The following is a 27,502-nucleotide window of genomic DNA, read 5'->3' on the forward strand; positions in this document are numbered from 1 at the left end:
CTCTCCTCCACCAGTCATACAAGGAGAATGGTCTCATGCCTCCCATCAGAAAGACCTGTAGAACACACCTGACTCTCCTCCACCAGTCATACAAGGAGAATGGTCTAATGTCTCCCATCAGAAAGACCTGTAGAACACACCTGACTCTCCTCCACCAGTCATACAAGGAGAATGGTCTAATGTCTCCCATCAGAAAGACCTGTAGAACACACCTGACTCTCCTCACCAGTCATACAAGGAGAATGGTCTAATGTCTCCCATCAAAAAGAAAGCAAGCACTTGTTCAGAGTGAGCGGTCTGTCTACCAGAAGATGGTTGCTGACTGCTAGACCACCAGTCAAGACCTGCAGTTGTCTCTGGGGGCCCCTACTGAACCAGCAAGCAAAGACATCAGGATGCATTAATCCTCAATCCTCTCAGTAGTAACTCATAGTAGGGGTTAGAGGTCAATCTTCTTCGATATACATTATTGGCTGATAGTAGGGGTTAGAGGTCAATCCTCTCAGAATAACACAGTTGAGCACATGGGAATGGTTGGCTTTAATGGATATTACCCTAGTTCCATTGATGGTGGGAGGAGTGACAATGAATAACTATACAGTGGTAGAGGAAGTATAGACAAGATAATCTACTCTCTCTGTTTCATCACCTAGTCAATACTCTCAGATCTATAGAAATATACAGTGGTAGAGGAAGTATAGACAAGATAATCTACTCTCTCTGTTTCATCACCTAGTCAATACTCTCAGATCTATAGAAATATACAGTGGTAGAGGAAGTATAGACTAAATACTTGACTGTCTCTTCCTCTGTTTCACCGCGTCGTCAGCAGGGACTTTTGTGTGTGGTCAGAACATGAAGGAGGAGGAGGGTCTATAAGTCTGTAACTGGAGATCACAGTCTCACTCAGCATCAAGACAGGATGAAACTCACACTGCTCTGCTGGCAGCTCTGTAAGTACTCTCCCTCCCTGTGTGTGTGTGTGTGTGTGTGTGTGTGTGTGTGTGTGTGTGTGTGTGTGTGTGTGTGTGTGTGTGTGTGTGTGTGTGTGTGTGTGTGTGTGTGTGTGTGTGTGTGTGTGTGTGTGTGTGTTGTGTGTTGTGTGTGTGTTTCGGCAGGTGAGATGGAACATCTTACGATTATCTATTATTATCTATTATCTATTATCTCAGTTTAAAATCTATATAGTTGAATATCTATATAGTTTAATATCTAATATCTATATAGTTGAATATCTATATAGTTTAATATCTATATAGTTTAATATCTATATAGTTTAATATCTATATAGTTTAATATCTGTATAGTTTAATATCTATATAGTTTAATATCTGTATGGTTTAATATCTGTATATTTTAATATCTATATAGTTTAATATCTATATAGTTTAATATCTATATAGTTTAATATCTATATAGTTTATAGTCTTGTCTCAGCCAGGTCAGCAGGGGGGGGCAATGAGACTGTAGTCTTGTCTCAGCCAAGTCAGCAGGGGGGGGCGGGGGGGGGGGTAATGGGACTGTAGTCTTGTCTCAGCCAGGTCAGCAGGGGGGGCAATGAGACTGTAGTCTTGTCTCAGCCAGGTCAGCAGGGGGGGGCAATGAGACTCTAGTCTTGTCTCAGCCAGGTCAGCAGGGGGGGGGGGGGGGGCAATGAGCCTGTAGTCTTGTCTCAGCCAGGTCAGCAGGGGGGGGCAATGAGACTCTAGTCTTGTCTCAGCCAGGTCAACAGGGGCGCGGTAATGGGACTGTAGTCTTGTCTCAGCCAGGTCAACAGGGGGGGGGGGGGGGGGGGATAATGGGACTGTAGTCTTGCCTCAGCCAGGTCAGCAGGGGGGGGGATAATGGGACTGTAGTCTTGCCTCAGCCAGGTCACCAGGGGGGGGGGGGGGGATAATGGAACTGTAGTCTTGTCTCAGCCAGGTCAACAGGGGGGGGGGGGGGGGGTAATGGGATGGTAGTCTTGTCTCAGCCCGGTCGGGGTCCATAGTGAGGTCATATTAGTTTGTAGCTGAGAGTCTCCTCTTTCCATAGTGGGGTCATATTAGTTTGTAACTGAGTCTCCTCTTTCCATAGTGGGGTCATATTAGTTTGTATCTGAGTCTCCTCTTTCCATAGTGGGGTCATATTAGTTTGTATCTGAGAGTCTCCTCTTTCCATAGGGGGTCATATTAGTTTGTAGCTGAGAGTCTCCCCTTTCCATAGTTGGGATAGTTGGGTCATATTAGTCTGTAACTGAGTCTCCCCTTTCCACGAGACTTGTGGGAGTTGTAGAGTGCCATTCCACACAGATGTGGAAGTCCAACATAGTCTGATGCTGTGGATTGCAACACAGACGATGCAAAAACACAGATCTCTTAAATTGACGGATTTTGATGGGAATTTTTGCAGTATGTTAATAAGATTCACACAAGAATGTGTTAATAGACTATTAAGTAAATTAATATCTGTGGTGCAGCTCAGTGTTTCCATCATGTACCATAGTGATAGTTCTCTCTGTGTGTTTCAGTGTTTACATCATGTACCATAGTGATAGTTCTCTCTGTGTGTTTCAGTGTTTACATCATGTACCATAGTGATAGTTCTCTCTGTGTGTTTCAGTGCTGTTGAGTACTCTGGTATACTGTAGCCTCGGACAAGGTGGAGGTGAGTACATTTCTCTATATTCATCACCTGTTCTATAATAGTAACATTTCTCTATATTCATCACCTTTTCTATAATAGTAACATTTCTCTATATTTCTCTCTCTCAGCCAATCATCAATTATTGGTGTAAGTACTGTGCTTGTTGAGTGCCCTTCCCTATAAGACTGTTGTCAATTTGCTTACTGTACAATAGCATTGTATCTGGTCGACCACTATTTTTTTCCAGAAGTTTACTAAGGTTTGGTAATAGGCTGACTGCAACTTCAAAAACTAAGAAGAAATCTAAGTTTTAGCACAGGGACTCAGTCTTGGAAATTCGTACCATGAAGACAGAACGCACCTGCTAAAATCGGTTTCCTATTGAACATACTTCTTTCCATAAGATAGTTTGATTACATTTTAGGGTATCTGAGGAGTGTATAGAAATGTATTTTGACTTGTTGAAACAAAGTTTAGGGGTTTTCGGATTCATTTCTCTGCATGTTGATCAGTGGATTACTCAAATCGATTGCGCCAACTAAACAGACTTTTTGGGATATAAAGAAGGATTTTATCTAACAAAACGACACTACATGTTATAGCTGGGACCCGTTAGATGACAAGTCAGAGGAAGATTTTCAAAAAGTAAGTGAATATTTAATCGCTATTTGTGAATTTATGAAAATTTATGGAAAAATATTTTGACGTGGGGCGCCGTCCTCAAACAATCGCATGGCATGCTTTTGCTGTAATAGCTACTGTAAATCAGAGATAGATGAAGAAGAATATTTAAACTGATACAAGACAATATATGTACCTAAATGTTTAAAATCCATCAATTTTACGATTATTTACTTCAATTGCTCCAGTTTCACCGGAAGTTGTCCCACTAGCCCTAAGAAGCTCTGATTGAACCATGTTGTAGAGTGTTGATAACTGTAGCTCTGATTGAACCATGTTGATAACTGTATCTCTGATTGAACCATGTTGTAAAGTGTTGATAACTGTATCTCTGATTGAACCATGTTTAAAGTGTTGATAACTGTATCTCTGATTGAACCATGTTGTAAAGTGTTGATAACTGTATCTCTGATTGAACAATGTTTAAAGTGTTGATAACTGTATCTCTGATTGAACCATGTTGTAATGTGTTGATAACTGTATCTCTGATTGAACCATGTTATAAAGTGTTGATAACTGTATTTCTGATTGAACCATGTTGTAAAGTGTTGATAACTGTATCTCTGATTGAACCATGTTGTAATGTGTTGATAACTGTACCTCTGATTGAACCATGTTGTAAAGTGTTGATAACTGTAGCTCTGATTGAACCATGTTATAAAGTGTTGATAACTGTATTTCTGATTGAACCATGTTGTAAAGTGTTGATAACTGTATCTCTGATTGAACCATGTTGTAATGTGTTGATAACTGTACCTCTGATTGAACCATGTTGTAAAGTGTTGATAACTGTAGCTCTGATTGAACCATGTTTAAAGTGTTGATAACTGTAGCTCTGATTGAACCATGTTATAAAGTGTTGACAACTGTATTTCTGATTGAACCATGTTGTAAAGTGCTGATAACTGTATCTCTGATTGAACCATGTTGTAAATTGTTGATAACTGTAGCTCTGATTGAACCATGTTTAGTGTTGATAACTGTAGCTCTGATTGAACCATGTTGATAACTGTAGGTCTGATTGAACCATGTTGATAACTGTAGGTCTGATTGAACCATGTTGTGAAGTGTTGATAACTGTATCTCTGATTGAACCATGTTTAAAGTGTTGATAACTGTATCTCTGATTGAACCATGTTTAAAGTGTTGATAACTCTATCTCTGATTAAACCATGTTGTAGAGTGTTGATAACTGTATCTCTGATTGAACCATGTTGTAAAGTGTTGATAACTGTATCTCTGATTTAACCACGTTGTAAAGTGTTGATAACTGTAGCTCTGATTGAACCATGTTTAAAGTGTTGATAACTGTATCTCTGATTGAACCATGTTGTAAAGTGTTGATAACTGTGTCTCTGATTGAACCATGTTTAGAGTGTTGATAACTGTATCTCTGATTGAACCATGTTTAAAGTGTTGATAACTGTATCTCTGATTGAACCATGATTAAATGTAGCTGAAAAAAGTGAAGAAGTTGGCAATATCAGTTGGTTTTGTGATGAATGATTCAATGAATGATAGAGCTGAGTTTGCCTTTTTCCCAAAAATGTATTTAAGGTGCTCCAAAGCTTTTTAGTATAATTATTTTATAATTTATTTTTGTTTATATTAGTCACATGATTTCTTAATTTGCAGTATGTTTGCCAATCAGTTGGGCTGCCAGATTTATTTGTCATACCTTTTGTCTCATCCCTCTCAACCATATCATTTTTCAATTCCTCATCAATCCAAGGGCATTTAACAGTTTTTACAGTCATTTTCTTAATGGGTGCAAGCTTATTAGTAGCTGGAATAAGCAATTTCATAAATGCGCCAAGTGCAGCGTCTGGTTGATCCTCATTGCACACCACAGACCAGCAAATATTCTTTACATCGTCAACATATGAATCATTACATAACCTCTTGTATGACCTCTTATACACTATATTAGGCCCAGCCTTTGGAACTTTGCTTTTCCTATATATGGCCACTATATTGTGATGAATACCTCCTGTGGATCTGGATACTGCTTTAATAAAGCACATTTCTGCAGCAATAGATGTTGATGATTTAATTCCCGTGCAGTTTTCCCTGGAAGGTTGGATGTACCAGGTTGCAGGCGCTGGTTAAAGTTTGAAGTTTTTTCTTGAGTGGGCAGCTTGATGAGAGCCAGTCAATATTTAAATCACCCAGAAAATGAACTTGCCTAGAGTGGTGGGTGCAGAGTCAATTGCAGCAAGCAGAGGATACTGGGGAAGCCGACTTAATTTGGAATCCCAAACGCCCCAAAACAATTGCCGATAAATATACAAAAAAATTGTCCGACCCAACACAGGACACAAACGGACAGGAACACAAACACGTACACTCTGACTAACAGAAAACAATCCCGCACAAAAATAGGCGGGCCTAACAGGCTTAAATAGACATGAATCAATAAACAAAATAAGAGACAGGTGCAACCAATAAGACCAAACAAACAGAAAAGGAAAAATGGGTGACCGGCGACGACAACCGCCGAGCGCCGCCCGAACAGGCTGGGGAGCCACCTTCGGTGGGAGTCGTGACAATACTTCTCTGTTGATGTGAAAAACATTTCAAGCATTTCCCACATGTTATCGATACTGACTGTTAACGCTTGATGGTCTATAGCAGCTTCCCACCAGAATGGGCTTTAGGTGAGAAAGATGAACCTGTAGCCATATTACTTCAACAGTATTTAACATTAGATCTTCTCTAAACTTTACAGGAATGTGGTTCTGAATATGAACAACAAAACCGTCCCCGTTGGCATTTCTGTCTTTTCTGTAGATGTTATAACGATGTATTGCTACCACTATATCATCAAATGTACTATCTAAGTCAATCCATTATTTTCTGGGTTGCTTAATTGTTTTTACTGCTTTACTGGGAAGCTTATCAGAATTAGACTTACTCATGTTGTTTATATTGGAGCTGCAAAAAAGTGGTCTTCCTACTGGGGCTCAGTGTATGTCTGGTTCATTGGCTCATGATTAATGCATACCATTTTATTTTTTATTTTTTATTTTACAGTTATTTTACCAGGTAAGTTGACTGTGAATACATTCTCATTTTATAGCAACGACCTGGGGAATAGTTACAGTGGAGAGGAGCCAACTGTAAGCTGTAGGATCAACATTCAGAGATATTATTAAGGGGACATCATTTAAGTTACTTACAATGTGTCTGCCAACGCTCCTAGGATAATGTACATTTGATGCAGCATTATGACATTGTCACACTGGTAGGGATTAACTGAGCTGGTCTTGGGTCATTGATCAGTCATTGTTTCATCTTATCTATGAACATAGACAGGGCTTTAACTCCTCTAGCTCTACAAATATATAGGGTGCAGTCCAGGTAGCAGGCTGTCTGCCACTAGCACAGTCAGTGTAGTCAGCTCAGCTATCCCCATTGAGACCGTGTCTGTGCCTCGATCTAGGTTGGGCAAAACTAAACATGGCGTTGTTCGCCTTAGCAATCTCACTGGAATAAAGACCTCCTCCATTCCTGTCATTATTGAAAGAGATTGTGACATCTCACATCTCAAAATAGGGCTACTTAATGTTAGATCCCTCACTTCCAAGGCAGTTACAGTCAATGAACTAATCACTGATCATAATCTTGATGTGATTGGCCTGACTGAAACATGGCTTAAGCCTGATGAATTGACTGTGTTAAATGAGGCCTCACCTCCTGGTTACACTAGTGACCATATCCAGGGCGCATCCTGCCACTGCGGAGGTGTTGCTAACTTTTACAATAGCAAATTGTCACGACTTCCACCGAATTCGGTCCCTCTCCTTGTTCGGGCGGCGGTCGACGTCACTGGCCTTCTAGCCATCGTCGATCCGCTTTTCATTTTCCATTTGTTTTGTCCTTGTCATACACACTGTTGTAGTAAAGTCAACATTCAATGTATTAATATGAGTAATAGACTATACTAGTAACGGATACATTCAACGTATTTATATGAGCTATAGTAGTTAAGGAGACATTCAATGTATTAATTTGAGATATAGACTATAGTAGTTAAGGAGACATTCGGTGTATTCATTTGAGATATAGACTATAGTAGTTAAGGAGACATTCAGTGTATTAATATGAGTTATAGTCTATAGTAGTTAAGGAGACATTCTATGTATTAATATGAGATATAGTCTATAGTAGTAAAGGAGACATTCTATGTATTAATGTGAGATATAGACTATAGTAGTTAAGGAGACATTCTATGTATTAATGTGAGATATAGACTATAGTAGTTAAGGAGACATTCAATGTATTAATATGAGTTGTAGACTATAGTAGTAAAGGAGACATTCTATGTATTAATGTGAGATATAGACTATAGTAGTTAAGGAGACATTCTATGTATTAATGTGAGATATAGACTATAGTAGTTAAGGAGACATTCTATGTATTTATATGAGTTATAGACTATAGTAGTAAAGGAGACATTCTATGTATTAGTAGGAGTTATAGTACTAAAGGAGGCATTCAATGTGTTATTATGAGTTATAGTAGACAAGTCGTTTTTCAATGTATAAATATGATCCATATACTATAATAGTAAAAGAGTAAATCAAAGTATTAATATGATCTATAGTCTATAGTAGTAAAGGAGACATTCAGTGTATTAATATGAGTTATAGACTACAGTAGTAAAGGAGACATTCAGTGTATTAATATGATCTATAGTCTATAGTAGTTAAGGAGACATTCAGTGTATTAATATGAGTTATAGACTACAGTAGTAAAGGAGACATTCAATGTATTAATATGATCTATAGTCTATAGTAGTTGAGGAGACATTCAGTGTATTAATATGAGTTATAGACTACAGTAGTAAAGGAGACATTCAATGTATTAATATGATCTATAGTCTATAGTAGTTGAGGAGACATTCAGTGTATTAATATGAGTTATAGACTACAGTAGTAAAGGAGACATTCAATGTATTAATATGATCTATAGTCTATAGTAGTTGAGGAGACATTCAGTGTATTAATATGAGTTATAGACTATAGTAGTAAAGGAGACATTCAATGTATTAATATGATCTATAGTCTATAGTAGTTGAGGAGACATTCAGTGTATTAATATGAGTTATAGACTATAGTAGTAAAGGAGACATTCAATGTATTAATATGATCTATAGTCTATAGTAGTTGAGGAGACATTCAGTGTATTAATATGAGTTATAGACTATAGTAGTAAAGGAGACATTCTATGTATTAATATGAGTTATAGTCTATAGTAGTAAAGGAGACATTCAATGTATTAATATGAGTTATAGTCTATAGTAGTACAGGAGACGTTCAATGTGTCATGTCATTAAATTGAAGACATAGTTTTATCAAAGATTCTCTGTAATTAGTATAACGTGATCAAAGTAATTAATCGTGTAACTGTAATTAACTAGGAAATAGGGGGCACCAAGGAAAGTATTCAGATTACAAAGTTATAATTTCCCAATATAACCTTTCAGATATTTTATATCTGATCAATTAGTCTTCAAATTAATGAATTATTTACTTTACCTCACGTTAGTCTCATTCCAAACATCGTAAATTGTTTGGTTATCTGCATGAACCCAGTCTTCATTTTGAGTCATCCATAGAGCAATTGTCTTAAATAATTTATTTATTACTAACTAAGTATTTCACAGAAATGCATAAACACACAAACAAGGTAAATATGGTTACAAGAAATGATAGGGGGATGTGCCCTAGTGGGCTAAACCGGCATGGCGGCTTGTTAGACAAAAGGGGAAGTGGGGGTCGACTAAGAAGTCACTACAGAGTTAATAACTATAAAATTTGAAATGCTAATCCTTTGCACATGAACGCTCACTCATTCGGGAACAATTGCATTCAATATATATATTTACTCTCAGTGTGTCGTCTCATTTGCTGTTGATAAGTTTGTTTCTGTTGGAGAGTTTTGTCCTCTCTCTCTCTCTCTGTCTTGGTTAGAGGGGATAGTTCAGAGTGACATTCATTTGTTATAGAATGGATGTTTCGGCGGTTGTCGTTAATAATTACCATCAAAGACTTGTTCTTATTCTGTCGGTATCGATAGTCTAAGATTTTAACCACGTGGAATGGTTAAAAGATTCAACAATGGTCTACAATCTTTGTCCTCCCATGATTGAGAGAAACATGGTCTGGTGATAATTTCTCAAAGTTGGGTTTTATTCGGAATTGCAGAAAAGGGTCGGTCCCAGGACACCTGACCCTAACTGGGCTCAGGGGCGGTCCTCTGATTTAGTACAAATCAAAAGGGAATTTATATTTTCATTCATTAAACAGCCCAAAATCATATTACACAATTTTACAAACAGTATCATACTCACTCATTCATATTATACAACAAGTAGATGTAAACCTCATATCTGAGGCTATTATATAAACAGCGTTATGGTAATGTGGCCACACCGTCTCCCATGATCTTCCACAAGTTGTAACAAACGGATCAGTTCGTAGCTGGATTTTTCACCGATCTTTTATACTTTCTCCGGAACATGAAATTTGTTCGTACCTCAACTTCTGTGAGGTGGAAGAAATTCCTTAGTGTAATTGAACATTTACTCTGCCTCTCATACTATGTGGCCATGTGGCAGGGTCTTCTCAGGAATTTACAACCTCTCTCTGACCACAGCAGCCTAGTTGAAGGAGGCAAGGGGGAGGCAGGGAGAGGGGGCTGGGCCTTGCTATACCCAAAGAGGGCAACGGCATGACAAATGTATTAATTTGAGTTATAGTCTATCGTAGTAAAGGAGACATTCAATGTATTAATAGGAGTTATAGTCTATAGTAGTAAAGGAGACAATCAATGTATTAATAGGAGTTATAGTCTATAGTAGTAAAGGAGACATTCAATGTATTAATATGAGTTGTTGAGGAAATTTCCTGTATTACCAAATCATGAGAGAGCAAACCACACACAAGTCAGAGTTATCATAAAGTCCATCTTTAATTATATGAGCTTCACCATAGCCTTGTGACTCGCAGATCAATTCAGTGTCTATAAATGAATTCTCTGAGAGTGCTTAAAAATAGTTCTTAGTATCATTTATAGCCAAGACACAACCATCTCAACTCACATGACGAATAACAGATCTTAGGAACAGTACAAAGGAAGACTTTACTTGAGAGAGGAGTATCCCATAGCCAGACAGCATTAGCTATAAATTATCTTTCAGTTTGGTCTCCTAAACGAAGTTCTTATCTCGTTCTTGGTATCACTTAGGACCAAAACATTACCTCATACAATGGCATATATCAATTGTCAATTCTAGATACTCCCATCTCAAATACACCTCCTCCTGGACAAGCTCACCGAGACAGTGAGCCTCTTAGGTCATATACTAGATCAAGTTAAGGGCAACCTCAGAGGAGACATGTAATAGTTACAGACACATTCCCATAAGAAGACAAGCCTGACCTCTCCCCTCTCTGGGGCTCTTTCCCACATAAGCATACTTATGAAAATTGATAAAAACATCAATCAATGTTACCTAAAGAATTCTGATTCTGCCACAACAGAGTTATAGGCTTTAAAAGTTCTGTTTGAAAAAGCTAACCTTAGCTTTCCTATCTGACTGAGTATATTGGTTCCTGAGTTCCCTGAAAGGTTACATATTGCGGGGCCTATTCGATGCTAATGCAGAACGCCACAGGATGTTTTTGTGCTGGTCAAGGGCATTCAAGTCTGGGGTGAACGAAGGGCTATATCTGTTCCTAGTTCTATATTTTTTGAAAGGGGCTTATTTAAGTAGGAAAGGAAAACACTTTTAACCTCTTGAAGCTAGGGGGCACTATTTTTATTTTATGAAAAATAACATTCCCAAAATAAACAGCCTATTTCTCAGGACCAGATGCTAGAATATGCATAAAATTGACAGCTTGGGATAGAAAACACTATAAAGTTTCCAAAACTGTAAAAATATTGTCTGTGAATATAACAGAACTGATATTGCAGGCGAAAGCCTGAGAAAAATCCAATCAGGAAGTGACTCTTATTTTGAAACCCATGTGTTACTATGCATCCCTATTGACCATTGAAAGGGATATCAACCAGACTCCTTTTTCTACGGCTTCCCTAAGGTGTCTACGGCCTTTAGACGTAGTTTCAGGCCTTTATGTTGAAGAATGAGCGTAAACAACCACATTGCGTAAGTGGTCAGCTGATGGCTCTCAGAGTGATTCTTGCGCAAAAGAGAGAGGTAGCCATTTTTCCTCCCGGTCCTACTGAAAAGCCAACTGTCCCGGTTGATATATTATCAAAAAGATATTTGAAAAACACCTTGAGGATTGATTATAAAAAACGTTTGCCATGTTTCTGTCGATATTATGGATATAATTTGTAATTTTTTTCTGCGTTGTCGTGACCGCTATTTCCGGTGGATTCCTGGGCATAACGCATCAAACTAACAGAGGTATTTGGATATAAAAAATATATTTATGGAACAAAAGGAACATTTGCTGTCTAACTGGGAGTCTCGTGAGTGAAAACATCTGAAGATCATCAAAGGTAAACGATTAATTTAATTGCTTTTCTGATTTTCGTGACCAAGCTTCCTGATGCTAAGTGGAAAGAATGCGATGCTAGGCTATCGATAAACGTACACAAACGCTTGTATTGCTTTCGCCGTAAAGCATAATTTCAAAATCTGAGACGACAGGGTGATTAACAAAAGGCTAAGCTGTGTTTCGCTATATTTCACTTGTGATTTCATGAATATGAATATTTTCTAGTAATATGTTTTGACCCTTGCGCTCTGCTATACAGCGGTTGCTTATGACAATTCTCCCGGAGCCCGGAGGAATAGTTCTAAGAGGTTAAGTGGTGCTGAAACCTGCATTATAAATTGGGTGGTTCCAGCCCTGAATGCTGATTGGCTGGAAGCCATGGTATATCGGGTGTGACAAAACATTTATTTTTATGCCGAAAGAGTCCGAATCTCATCTTCTCATGACCTTATCTCTCTCTCTCTCCCTCCTCTCGATCTCCTCCTCGCTCTCTATCCCTCTCTCTTGCTCTCTTTCTCAGATATCTCTCTTCCTGCCTATCTGAGTGTCAGTCCTGACAGATCTCAGTTCTTTAAATATGAGTCTTTCTCTCTGAGCTGTGAGGATCAGGGGAACTCTGCTGGATGGAGAGTGATGAGGAACGCAGAGAGAGGGAATGTTTCAGAGTGTAATATTGACTGGGGAAAACAACAAGGGTCTTCATGCATCGTATTGCTAATACCATCAGACAGTGGAGTGTACTGGTGTGAGTCTGGGTCTGGAGAACACAGCAATGCTGTCAACATCACAGTACATGGTATGTCCACAAACACCATCTACTAACATTATTGTGTTTAGTGGTTCATTTGGTTTCAGATAGCTGATGTTATGTTTATATATGATGTTTATATATTATATACAGCTGGAGCTGTGATCCTGGAGATACCTGTTTATTTATGATGTTTATATATTATATACAGCTGGAGCTGTGATCCTGGAGAGACCTGTTTATTTATGATGTTTATATATTATATACAGCTGGAGCTGTGATCCTGGAGAGACCTGTTTATATATTATATACAGCTGGAGCTGTGATCCTGGCGAGACCTGTTTATATATTATATACAGCTGGAGCTGTGATCCTGGAGAGACCTGTTTATATATTATATACAGCTGGAGCTGTGATCCTGGAGAGCCCTGTTTATATATGATGTTTATATATTATATACAGCTGGAGCTGTGATCCTGGAGAGACCTGGTTATATATGATGTTTATATATTATATACAGCTGGAGCTGTGATCCTGGAGAGACCTGTTTATATATAATGTTTATATATTATATACAGCTGGAGCTGTGATCCTGGAGAGACCTGTTTATATATTATATACAGCTGGAGCTGTGATCCTGGAGAGACCTGTTTATATATGATGTTTATATATTACATACAGCTGGTGCTGTGATCCTGGAGAGACCTGTTTATATATTATATACAGATGGAGCTGTGATCCTGGAGAGCCCTGCCCTTCCTGTGACTGAGAGAGATTCTGTGACTTTGAGCTGCAGATATCAGGGAACTCTCTCTAACCTCACAGCTGATTTCTACAAAAATGGATCCCTCATCAGGACTGAGACTACAGGAGAGATGACCATCCCTGCAGTATCCGAGTCAGATGAAGGACTCTACAAGTGTAACAACTCTGAAGGAGAATCACCAGAGAGCTGGATGACAGTGACAGGTTAGAATATGAGAAACCTTGACATTCAGATCTTCTGGTTCTTCTTTACACTGTTAAGAGGTGCTGAAACCTGCATTATGAACTGGGTGGTTCTTCTTTACACTGTTAAGAGGTGCTGAAACCTGCATTATAAACTGGGTGGTTCTTCTTTACACTGTTAAGAGGTGCTGAAACCTGCATTATAAACTGGGTGGTTCTTCTTTACACTGTTAAGAGGTGCTGAAACCTGAATTATAAACTGGGTGGTTCTTCTTTACACTGTTAAGAGGTGCTGAAACCTGCATTATAAACTGGGTGGTTCTTCTTTACACTGTTAAGAGGTGCTGAAACCTGCATTATAAACTGGGTGGTTCTTCTTTACACTGTTAAGAGGTGCTGAAACCTGCATTATAAACTGGGTGGTTCTTCTTTACACTGTTAAGAGGTGCTGAAGCCTGCATTATAAACAGGGTGGTTCTTCTTTACACTGTTAAGTGTTGCTAAAACCTATAAACTGGGTGGTTCCAGCCCTCAATGCTGATTGGCTTGGAAGCCGTTGTATCACACGGTACACGGTAAAGCATGTATTTTTACTGGTTGGTAACCAGTTTATAATAAAGCACCTCAGTGGTTTGTGGCGATGCATAAGATCAGTATGTTGGTACATTGGCCATACAGTGCCTTGCGAAAGTATTTGGCCCCCTTGAACTTTGCGACCTTTTGCCACATTTCAGGCTTCAAACATAAAGATATAAAACTGTTTTTTTTTGTGAAGAATCAACAACAAGTGGGACACAATCATGAAGTGGAACGACATTTATTGGATATTTCAAACTTTTTTAACAAATCAAAAACTGAAAAATTGGGCGTGCAGAATTATTCAGCCCCTTTACTTTCAGTGCAGCAAACTCTCTCCAGAAGTTCAGTGAGGATCTCTGAATGATCCAATGTTGACCTAAATGACTAATGATGATAAATACAATCCACCTGTGTGTAATCAAGTCTCCGTATAAATGCACCTGCACTGTAATAGTCTCAGAGGTCCGTTAAAAGCGCAGAGAGTATCATGAAGAACAAGGAACACACCAGGCAGGTCCGAGATACTGTTGTGAAGAAGTTTAAAGCCGGATTTGGATACAAAAAGATTTCCCAAGCTTTAAACATCCCAAGGAGCACTGTGCAAGCGATAATATTGAAATGGAAGGAGTATCAGACCACTGCAAATCTACCAAGACCTGCCGTCCCTCTAAACTTTCAGCTCATACAAGGAGAAGACTGATCAGAGATGCAGCCAAGAGGCCCATGATCACTCTGGATGAACTGCAGAGATCTACAGCTGAGGTGGGAGACTCTGTCCATAGGACAACAATCAAAAAAAAAAAAGAAAGCCATTTCTTAAAGATATCCATAAAAAGTGTTGTTTAAAGTTTGCCACAAGCCACCTGGGAGACACACCAAACATGTGGAAGAAGGTGCTCTGGTCAGATGAAACCAAAATTGAACTTTTTGGCAACAATGCAAAACATTATGTTTGGCGTAAAAGCAACACAGCTCATCAGCCTGAACACACCATCCCCACTGTCAAACATGGTGGTGGCAGCATCAAAACATAAAGCAAAATCTACAATGGAATGGTTCAAAAATAAACATATCCAGGTGTTAGAATGGCCAAGTCAAAGTCCAGACCTGAATCCAATCGAGAATCTGTGGAAAGAACTGAAAACTGCTGTTCACAAATGCTCTCCATCCAACCTCACTGAGCTCGAGCTGTTTTGCAAGGAGGAATGGGAAAAAATGTCAGTCTCTCGATGTGAAAAACTGATAGAGACATACCCCAAGCGACTTACAGCTGTAATCGCAGCAAAAGGTGGCGCTACAAAGTATTAACTTAAGGGGGCTGAATAATTTTGCACGCCCAATTTCTCAGTTTTTGATTTGTTAAAAAAGTTTGAAATATCCAATAAATGTCGTTCCACTTCATGATTGTGTCCCACTTGTAGTTGATTCTTCACAAAAAAATACAGTTTTATATCTTTATGTTTGAAGCCTGAAATGTGGCAAAAGGTCACAAAGTTCAAGGGGGCCGAATACTTTCGCAAGGCACTGTATACTGTAAAACACCTATTGCTTAAATATGTACTGGCTTGGTAGTAACATGTCTAACACTGTATTTGCTGTAACTAACCATGGAAATATACTGAACATTTACATTAGGAACAGAAGAACTAACCATGGAAATATACTGAACATTTACATTCACAAACAGAATACTAAATCTGTGTTCATGTACAGAACATAGTCGGAAGTTTACATAGACTTAGGTTGGAGTCATTGAAACTCGTTTTTCAACCACTCAACAAATATGTTCTTAACAAACTACAGTTTTGGCAAGTCGGTTAGGACATCTACTTTGTGCATGACACCAGTAATTTTTCCAACAACTGTTTACGGAAATATTGTTTCACTTATAATTCACTATATCACAATTCCAGTGGGTAAGAAGTTTACATACACTAAGTTTACATACACTAAGACTGTGCTTTCTGATAGGCGAATTGCGATCATTTGAGTCAATTGGAGGTGGATGTATGTCACGCCCTGACCTTAGAGAGCTTTATATGTCTCCATTTTGGTTTGGTCAGGGTGTGATTTGGGTGGGCATTCTATGTTCCATTTTCTATGTTTTCTATTTCTTTGTTTTGGCCAGGTGTGGTTCTCAATCAGGGACAGCTGACTATCGTTGTCTCTGATTGGGAACCATACTTAGGCAGCCCTTTTTCCCACCCTAATAATAATGATAATTCCAGTGTACTCCCTTCAATCATTAGTTTTAAACTTCCTCAATGGTCATATGTACTGCACCTTGGTCTTCCTCTTTCGACAGCCGTGAAAATGTATTTCAAGGCCTACCTTCAAACTCAGTGGCTCAAAAATTAATTATTTAAGACCTCAGAAAGAAGTTGTAGAACTCCAAAAGTCCAGTTCATCCTTGGGAGCAATTTCCAAACGCCTGAAGGTACCAGGTTCATCTGTACAAACAATAGTGTGCAAGTTTAAACACAATGGGATCACGCAGCCGTCATACAACTCAGGAAGGAGACGCGTTCTGTCTCCTAGAGATGAATGTACTTTGGTGCGAAAAATGAAAATCAATCCCAAAACAACAGCAAAGGACCTTGTGAAGATGCTGGAGGAAACAGGTATAAAAGTATCTATATCCACAGTAAAACGAGTCCTATATCAACATAACCTGAAAGGCCGCTCAGCAAGGAAGAAGCCACTGATCAAAAAACCCATAAAAAAGCCAGACTACAGTTTGCAACTGCACATGTGGACAAAGATCGTACCTTTTGGAGAAATGTCCCCTGGTTTGATGAAACATAAATAATGACCATCGTTATGCTTGGAGGGAAGGGGGAGGCTTGCAAGCCGAAGAACAACATCACAAGGGACGCACAAGGGGTGGTAGGTTCATGTCGTAGGGGTGCTTTGCTGCAGTAGGGCCTGGTGCACTTCACAAAATGGATATATTGAAGCATCATCTCAACATATCAGTCAGGAAGTTAAAGCTTGGTCGCAAATGGGTCTTCCAAATGGACAATGACCCCAAGCATACTTCCAAAGTTGTGGCAAAATGACTTAAGGACAACAAAGTCTAGGTATTGGAGTGGCCATCACAAAGCCCTGACCTCAATCCTATAGAACATTTATGGGCAGAACTGAAAAAGCGTGTGCGAGCAAGGAGGCCTACAAACTTGCTTCTGTTACACAAGCTCTGTCAGGAGGAAGTGGCCTAGATTCACCCAATTTATCTGGAGTATTTCTCCTTTCTTATCCGGTGTCCAGTTTGAATTTAAGTATACTCTAATTATCTCTCTTTTTCTCTCTTTCTCTCTTTCTTTCTTTCTTTCTCACTTTCTCTTTTTTTCTTTCTTTCTCTCTCTCGGAGGACCTGAGCCCTAGGACCATGCCTCAGGACTACCTGGCCTGATGACTCCTTGCTGCGCCCTAGTCCGCCTGGCTGTGCTGCTGCTCCTGTTTCAACTGTTCTGCCTGTGCCTAAGGAACCCTGAACTGTTCATCGGACATGCTACATGTCCCAGACCTGCTGTTTTCATCTCTCTAGAGACAGCAGGAGCGGTAGAGATTTATTTTATTTTATTTTAATTCACCTTTATTTAACCAGGTAGGCTAGTTGAGAACAAGTTCTCATTTACAACTGCGACCTGGCCAAGATAAAGCAAAGCAGTGTGACACAAACAACAACACAGAGTTACATATGGAATAAACAAGCGTACAGTCAATAACACGATAGAAAAAAGAACGTCTATATACAGAGTGTGTAAATGGCGTGAGGAGGTAAGGCAATAAATAGGCCATAATAGCGAAGTAATTACAATATAGCAGATTAACACTGGAGTGATAAATGAGTAGATGATGATATGCAAGTAGAGATACTGGTGTGCAAAAGAGCATAAAAGTAAATAAAAACAATATGGGGATGAGGTAGGTAGATTGGGTGGGCTATTTACAGATGGACTATGTACAGCTGCAGCGATCGATTAGCTGCTCAGACAGCTGATGTTTAAAATTAGTGAGGGAAATATAGGTCTCCAGCTTCAGTGATTTTTGCAATTCGTTCCAGTCACTGGCAGCAGAGAACTGGAAGGAAAGGCGGCCAAAGGAGGTGTTGGCTTCGGGGATAACCAGTGAGAGATACCTGCTGGAGCGCGTGCTACGGGTGGATGTTGTTATCGTGACCAGTGAGGTGAGATAAGGCAGAGCTTTACCTAGCATAGATTTATAGATGGCCTGGAGCCAGTGGGTCTGCCGACAAATATGTAGCGAGGGCCAGCAGACTAGAGCATACAGGTCGCAGTGGTGGGTGGTATAAGGTGCTTTGGTAATAAAACGGATGGCCCTGTGATAGACTGCATCCAGTTTGCTGAGTAGCGTATTGGAAGCTATTTTGTAGCTCGGTAGGATAGGTAGGATAGTCAGTTTTACTCAGGATAGTTTTGCGACGTGAGTGAAGGAGGCTTTGTTGCGAAATAGAAAGACAATTCTAGATTTGATTTTGGATTGGAGATGTTTAATATGAGTCTGGAAGGAGAGTTTACAGTCTAGCCAGACAACTAGGTATTTGTAGTTGTCCACATATTCTAGGTCAGAACCGTCCAGGGTAGTGATGCTAGTCAGGCAGGCGGGTGCCGGCAGTGAACGGTTGAAAAGCATGCATTTGATTTTACTAGCGTTTAAGAGCAGTTGGAGGCCACGGAAGGAGTGTTGTATGGCATTGAAGCTTGTTTGGAGGTTAATTCATTCTTGTGACTCTCAAACCCGGATCTGGGAGCGTAATGATCGCCTGACACGAATTAGCATAACGCAACGGACATAAATCTTCCCAAAAAATATTCCTATTCATCACAAGTGAAATATATTGGAACACAGATTAGCCTTTTGTTAATCACCCTGTCATCTCAGATTTTCAAAATATGCTTTACAGCCAACGCTAGACAAGCATTTGTGTAAGTTTATCGATATCCTAGCATAGCATTATGCCTTGCTAGCAGCAGGCAACCTTGTCACGGAAATCAGAAAAGCAATCAAATTAAATCGTTTACCTTTGATGAACTTCGGATGTTTTCACTCACGAGACTCCCAGGTAGATAGCCAAAGTTCATTTTTTCCCAAAATATAATTTTTGTAGGCGAAATAGCTCGGTTTGTTAATGGTGGCGGGACCCCTTTATGTCAGATTATAATGGTGGCGGGACCCCTTTATGTCAGATTATAATGGTGGCGGGACCCCTTTATGTCATAGATTATAATGGAGGCGGGACCTCTTTATGTCATAGATTATAATGGAGGCGGGACCCATTTATGTCATAGATTATAATGGTGGTGGGACCCATTTATGTCATAGATTATAATGGAGGCGGGACCCCTTTATGTCATAGATTATAATGGTGGCGGGACCCCTTCATGTCATAGATTATAATGGTGGCGGGACCCCTTTATGTCATAGATTATAATGGTGGCGGACCCCTTTATGTCATAGATTATAATGGTGGCGGGACCCCGTTATGTCATAGATTATAATGGTGGCGGGACCCCTTTATGTCATAGATTATAATGGTGGCGGGACCCCTTTATGTCATAGATTATAATGGTGGCGGGACCTCTTTATGTCATAGATTATAATGGAGGCGGGACCCATTTATGTCATAGATTATAATGGTGGTGGGACCCCTTTATGTTATAGATTATAATGGTGGCGGGACCCCTTTATGTCATAGATTATAATGGTGGCGGGACCCCTTTATGTCATAGATTATAATGGTGGCGGGACCCCTTTATGTCATAGATTATAATGGTGGCGGGATCTCTTTATGTCATAGATTATAATGGTGGTGGGACCCCTTTATGTCATAGATTATAATGGTGGCGGGACCCCTTTATGTCATAGATTATAATGGTGGCGGGACCTCTTTATGTCATAGATTATAATGGAGGCGGGACCCATTTATGTCATAGATTATAATGGTGGCGGGACCTCTTTATGTCATAGATTATAATGGAGTCGGGACCCATTTATGTCATAGATTATAATGGTGGCGGGACCCCTTTATGTCATAGATTATAATGGTGGCGGGACCCCTTTATGTCATAGATTATAATGGTGGCGGGACCCCTTTATGTCATAGATTATAATGGTGGCGGGACCCCTTTATGTCATAGATTATAATGGTGGCGGGACCTCTTTATGTCATAGATTATAATGGTGGCGGGACCCCTTTATGTCATAGATTATAATGGTGGTGGGACCCCTTTATGTCATAGATTATAATGGTGGCGGGACCTCTTTATGTCATAGATTATAATGGAGGCGGGACCCCTTTATGTCATAGATTTATAATGGTGGCGGGACCTCTTTATGTCATAGATTATAATGGTGGCGGGACCCTTTTATGTCATAGATTATAATGGTGGCGGCACCCCTTTATGTCATAGATTATAATGGTGGCGGGACCCCTTTATGTCATAGATTATAATGGAGGCGGGACCCATTTATGTCATAGATTATAATGGTGGCGGGACCCCTTTATGTCATATGGAGGCGGGACCCATTTATGTCATAGATTATATGACGAGCTTTCATAAATGTACTTTTGGCATTGGCTAATGTTCTCATGTTCGGTTATCTTAATGTAATCTTTGACATGTTACCCTATTCAGAAATTGCAAATGTACTGGGTGTCACCTTCTCTTCCTCTGGCCAATGTACTTATGTCCTTGCTACTTCAGCATAGCAACTGGACCTATTTATATTACATTAGCTCCCACAGTCACCCCCTTTGAAAAGGGGGAGGACCACGGCAGCTTTTCAATATTTAGGGAACTTGGGCGATATGAAAGAGAGGTTGAACAGGCTGGTAATAGGGGCTGCAACAATTGCGGTGGATAGTTTTAGAAAGAGAGGGTCCAGACTGTCTAGCCCAGCTGATTTGTACAGGTACAGGATTTGCAGCTCTTTCAGAACATCTGCTATCTGGATTTGGGTGAAGGAAAAGCTGGGGAGGCTTTGGCAAGTAGCTGCGGGGGGTGGGGGGGGGGGGGGGGGCAGAGCTGTTGGCTGGAGTTGGGGTAGCCAGGAGGAAAGCATGGGCAGCCATAGAGAAATGGTTATTGACATTTCCGATTATGTTGAAATGTTGTAGTTGGGTATGGAAATTTCAGAATTTTTGGTGGCCTTCCTAAGCCAGGATTCAGACACGGCAAGGACATCAGGGTTGGCGGAGTGTGCTAAAGCAGTGAGTAAAGCAAACTTAGGGAGGAGGCTTCTGATGTTGACATGGATGAAACCAAGGCTTTTTCAATTACAGAAGACAACAAATGAGAGTGCCTGGGGACACGCAGGACCTGGCTTAACCTCCACTTTACCCGAGGAACAGAGGAGGAGTAGGATGAGGGTACGGCTAAAGACTATCAAGACTGGTCGTTGAGTGCGTTGGGGACAAAGAATAAAAGGAGCAGATTTCTGGGCATTGTAGAATAGATTCAGTGCATAATGTGCAGACAGGGGTATGGTGGGGTGCGGGTACAGTTGAGGTAAGCCCAGGCCCTGAGTGATGATAAGAGAGGTTGCATCTCTGGATGTGCTGGTTATACTGGGTGAGGTCACCGCATGTGTGGGAGGTGGTACAAAGGAGGAATCTGATGCATGTAGAGTGGGACTAGGGGCTCCACTGTAAACTAATACAATGATAACTATCCTAAACAACAGTATACAAGGCATAAAGCAATCACAGGTGTTGATTGGGAGAGCTGATGCTCTCAACAACAGCTAATCAGCTAAGACAACAACAGGTAAAATGGCGAAGAATGGGCAGGGGGTCGGTTAACTACACACAGGGCCTGAGTTCGAGGCCGACAGATAAACATAATAAACAAAGTGGAGTACTGTGACAAATGAACAGTCCAGCAGGCATCAGCTATGTAGCCAAGTGATCATTGGGTCCAGTGAACAGCAATAGATGGAGCAGGGAAGCCGCGGGGTAGGCGTTGCTACAGTTGCACGCGGGAGACACAGCATTTAAAGTTAGTAATCCGGGGTAGGTAGAAGCGTCTGCTCCGTCGTCTGGCAAAGGCCGGTTGAAGGCACAGCTGATGGAATTACATCTGCGGACCAGTCGTGGTGGTACGGCGGGGCGCCCTGTCGACGAAGGGGCAGGGCCAGATGGAGAAAGAGGTATTGCTAGCCGGGAGATGCGCCTGGCTCAGGGCTAGCTTCGGGGCTGGGTCACTTGGTGGCTTGATGATCACGTGCTTTTACATTTGCATTTCTTGCTGTTTGGGGTTTTAGGCTGGGTTTCTGTACAGCACTTTGTGACATCAGCTGATGTAAGAAGGGCTATATAAATACATGTGTTTGATTGATTGATTGATTGATTATTGTGGCAAGCTTCAAAAAAGTTTGACCCAAGTAAAAAAAAAAAATGTAAAGGCAATGCTACCAAATACTAATTGAGTGTATGTAAACTTCTGACCCACTGGTGATGTGATGAAAGAACTAAAAGCTGAAATAAATCACTCTCTACTATTATTCTGACATTTCATATTCTTAAAATAAAGTGGTGATACTAACTGACCGAAGACAGGGAATTTTTACTAAGATTAAATGGCAGGAATTGTGAAAAACTGAATTTAAATGTATTTGGCTAAGGTGTATGTAAACTTCCGACTTCAACTGTATGTGTGTGAGTGTGAGTGTGTGTGTGTGTATATTTTCATTTTGTTATTTTATTTCCATGCCCAACATAATTCAATCTCCAACTGCAGTTCCAGCTCCCATTCCATCTCCAGCAGTCCCAGTGTTGTCCATGTCTCTACCCAGGCTGCTGTGTAGTCTACTGGTGGGGTCTCCCTACCTGCTGGTGACCATCATACTGATGGTGAAAGGCTGCAGGAGCAGGACTCCGGGTGAGAACCTGAGTTTATTCAGGATCGACTCATTCCAACAGAATACCTGCTGTAATTCACAATGACTCAAAATCAGAAAGGACTGACAATACTGAGAGAGTCATGTTGTAAAGTGTTGATAACTGTATCTCTGATTGAACCATGTTGTAAAGTGTTGATAACTGTCTGTTTAGGTGAAACCAGGATACCCAGGAATACCCACCAAGACCAGTTAGGTGAGTTTCTACCTTACAACACAACAGCTGCAGGGGCACAATATGGTATTCTGAACACAGTGTGTACTATATTATGTTACCTCTTAGTAGAAGTAGAAAGTAGGATGGTTTAGAGTCAACTACCACAATATGGTATTCTGAACACAGTGTGTACTATATTATGTTACCTCTTAGTAGAAGTAGAAAATAGGAAGGATTCTCTACCATAATATGTAATGGAACTGATATGAATTCATGCATTTAGGAGTAAATAGCCCTGGTATTGATAAAGAGTATATAGCCTGGGTATTGAAAATGAGTAAATAGCCCTGGTATTGATAAGGAGTAAATAGCACTGGAATTGATATGGGAGAGCTGGACATAAGGGGGAAATAGCCCTGGTATTTGGTACATAGTAAATAGCCCTGGTATTGATAATTAGTAAATTGCCCTGTTATTGATAATTAGTAAATAACCCTGGTATTGATAAGGGAGAACTGGACATAAGCAGGAGCCCCATTGGAAGTAATTTGATAGGATTCTAAGTAGCACAGTATTGACTCGTAAATCATCTGATATGATTTACATTTCTTAGTGGTTCTGTATTGGATAAGTAAATACATGGCCACACTGATGAACTACTTCTGTGTTGAACAGGTGATTGTGTTGAAGAAAAGAGAGGCTGAGATCACCTGATCACCATAACAACCATCAGAATGGAACTCATGGAATTCTAATATAGAACTGTGAGTCACAATGCTGTATGTTGTTACATTGTAGCTCCACCTGCTGGAACAATAGTGGCATTTGATCAAATGTGATCTATTAACTGATACATGTATTATTCTGATTGGAATGTGTTTTAATATAATGTGTGTTGTATTATTCATCCAGCAGCTGTCCTTTAACATCAGTCATATACTGGTCATATACTGTATAGCATTATGGTTGATACATTGTAAATGCCTTAACTTATCATGTCTATACAGATCAACTGTGGTTCAGGCATTATTGTTACAGGTTCAGTATAATGTTATACCGTTACATGTTACAGAGTTGGAAAACATACAGGAGAGGAGAATTCAATTATTACAATTATTTACTTTATTTTCCTATTTTGGTCTCTAGAATAGTGCAGCATAATTTTATTTTATTTAAACATGAAACTAAAGTAGGCCTTTTGTTTTATTGTGGTTGTTTTGTGCAAAACCATTATTTTTCAATTAATCATCGAGGAAAGATATTGCTTTTGTCTTTGTAGCATATATAAATAAATAAATGATTTTCCTCAATCATGTAGCCTGTTTTTTAATCTGTTCTGAATGACATCACAACCACTTCATTTTTAATTTCATTCACTTCCCTTGAGTATCTTCTACATACTCCATTCCAGGTTCCCCCTACAGCCCCCAGGGCCTTGAGTATCTTCTAAATGCTCCATTCCAGGTTTCCCCTACAGCCCCCAGAGCCTTGAGTATCTTCTAAATGCTCCATTCCAGGTTTCCCCTACAGCCCCCAGGGCCTTGAGTATCTTCTAAATGCTCCATTCCAGGTTTCCCCTACAGCCCCCAGGGCCTTGAGTATCTGCTAAATGCTCCATTCCAGGTTCCCCTACAGCCCCCAGGGAGTATATCTACAGCCCCCAGGGAGTATATATATAATATCTACAGCCCCCAGGGAGTATATCTACAGTATCCACAGCCCCCAGGGAGTATATATATAATATCTACAGCCCCCAGGGAGTATATCTATAATATCTACAGCCCCCAGGGAGTATATATATAATATCTACAGCCCCCAGGGAGAATATCTATAATATCTACAGCCCCCAGGGAGAATATCTATAATATCTACAGCCCCCAGGGAGAATATATATAATATCTACAGCCCCCAGGGAGAATATCTATAATATCTACAGCCCCCAGGGAGAATATATATAATATCTACAGCCCCCAGGGAGAATATATATAATATCTACAGCCCCCAGGGAGTATATCTACAGCCCCCAGGGAGTATATATATAATATCTACAGCCCCCAGGGAGTATATATATAATATCTACAGCCCCCAGGGAGTATATATATAATATCTACAGCCCCCAGGGAGTATATATATAATATCTACAGCCCCCAGGGAGTATATATATAATATCTACAGCCCCCAGGGAGAATATCTATAATATCTACAGCCCCCAGGGAGTATATATATAATATCTACAGCCCCCAGGGAGTATATATATAATATCTACAGCCCCCAGGGAGTATATATATAATATCCACAGCCCCCAGGGAGAATATCTATAATATCTACAGCCCCCAGGGAGTATATCTATAATATCTACAGCCCCCAGGGAGTATATATATAATATCTACAGCCCCCAGGGAGTATATATGTAATATCTACAGCCCCCAGGGAGTATATCTATAATATCTACAGCCCCCAGGGAGTATATATATAATATCTACAGCCCCCAGGGAGTATATATATAATATATACAGCCCCCAGGGAGAATATCTATAATATATACAGCCCCCAGGGAGAATATCTATAATATCTACAGCCCCCAGGGAGTATATATATAATATCTACAGCCCCCAGGGAGAATATCTATAATATATACAGCCCCCAGGGAGTATATATATAATATCTACAGCCCCCAGGGAGTATATATATAATATCTACAGCCCCCAGGGAGTATATCTATAATATCTACAGCCCCCAGGGAGTATATATATAATATCTACAGCCCCCAGGGAGTATATCTATAATATCTACAGCCCCCAGGGAGAATATATATAATATCTACAGCCCCAGGGAGTATATCTATAATATCTACAGCCCCCAGGGAGTATATATATAATATCCACAGCCCCCAGGGAGAATATCTATTATATCTACAGCCCCCAGGGAGTATATCTATAATATCTACAGCCCCAGGGAGTATATCTATAATATCTACAGCCCCCAGGGAGTATATATATAATATCTACAGCCCCCAGGGAGTATATATATAAAATCTACAGCCCCCAGGGAGAATATCTACAATATCTACAGCCCCCAGGGAGTATATATATAATATCTACAGCCCCCAGGGAGTATATCTATAATATCTACAGCCCCCAGGGAGTATATATATAATATCTACAGCCCCCAGGGAGAATATATATAATATCTACAGCCCCCAGGGAGTATATATATAATATCTACAGCCCCCAGGGAGTATATATATAATATCTACAGCCCCCAGGGAGTATATCTATAATATCTACAACCCCCAGGGAGTATATATATAATATCTACAGCCCCCAGGGAGTATATATATAATATCTACAGCCCCAGGGAGTATATATATAATATCTACAGCCCCCAGGGAGTATATCTATAATATGTACAGCCCCCAGGGAGTATATATATAATATATACAGCCCCCAGGGAGTATATATATAATATCTACAGCCCCCAGGGAGTATATATATAATATATACAGCCCCCAGGGAGTATATATATAATATCTACAGCCACCAGGGAGTATATATATAATATCTACAGCCCCCAGGGAGTATATATATAATATATACAGCCCCCAGGGAGTATATATATAATATCTACAGCCCCCAGGGAGTATATATATAATATCTACAGCCCCCAGGGAGTATATATATAATATCTACAGCCCCCAGGGAGTATATATATAATATCTACAGCCCCCAGGGAGTATATCTATAATATCTACAGCCCCCAGGGAGTATATCTATAATATCTACAGCCCCCAGGGAGTATATATATAATATCTACAGCCCCCAGGGAGTATATCTATAATATCTACAGCCCCCAGGGAGTATATATATAATATCTACAGCCCCCAGGGAGTATATATATAATATCTACAGCCCCCAGGGAGTATATCTATAATATCTACAGCCCCCAGGGAGTATATCTATAATATATACAGCCCCAAGGGAGAATATCTATAATATCTACAGCCCCCAGGGAGAATATCTATAATATCTACAGCCCCCAGGGAGTATATATATAATATGTACAGCCCCAGGGAGTATATATATAATATCTACAGCCCCCAGGGAGTATATATATAATATGTACAGCCCCCAGGGAGTATATATATAATATCTACAGCCCCCAGGGAGTATATATATAATATCTACAGCCCCCAGGGAGAATATCTATAATATCTACAGCCCCCAGGGAGAATATCTATAATATCTACAGCCCCCAGGGAGTATATATATAATATATACAGCCCCCAGGGAGAATATCTATAATATCTAC

At 40.0% G+C, this 27,502-nt stretch overlaps 1 protein-coding gene across 1 annotated transcript; it reads left to right on the plus strand.

Annotated features, from left to right (window-relative positions):
- Positions 1-914: 914 nt before the first annotated feature.
- On the plus strand, positions 915-24,504 carry LOC139415763 (low affinity immunoglobulin gamma Fc region receptor II-like). The gene is made up of 7 exons (XM_071163845.1): positions 915-953; positions 2,602-2,646; positions 12,361-12,636; positions 13,315-13,557; positions 22,878-23,018; positions 23,192-23,233; positions 23,870-24,504. The coding sequence occupies exons 1-7, from the start codon at positions 923-925 to the stop codon at positions 23,896-23,898; spliced, it is 807 nt and encodes a 268-aa protein (XP_071019946.1). The 5' UTR covers positions 915-922; the 3' UTR covers positions 23,899-24,504.
- Positions 24,505-27,502: the final 2,998 nt, after the last annotated feature.

The sequence above is a fragment of the Oncorhynchus clarkii genome, chromosome 9, assembly GCF_045791955.1.
Source record: "Oncorhynchus clarkii lewisi isolate Uvic-CL-2024 chromosome 9, UVic_Ocla_1.0, whole genome shotgun sequence".
NCBI lineage: Eukaryota > Metazoa > Chordata > Actinopteri > Salmoniformes > Salmonidae > Oncorhynchus > Oncorhynchus clarkii.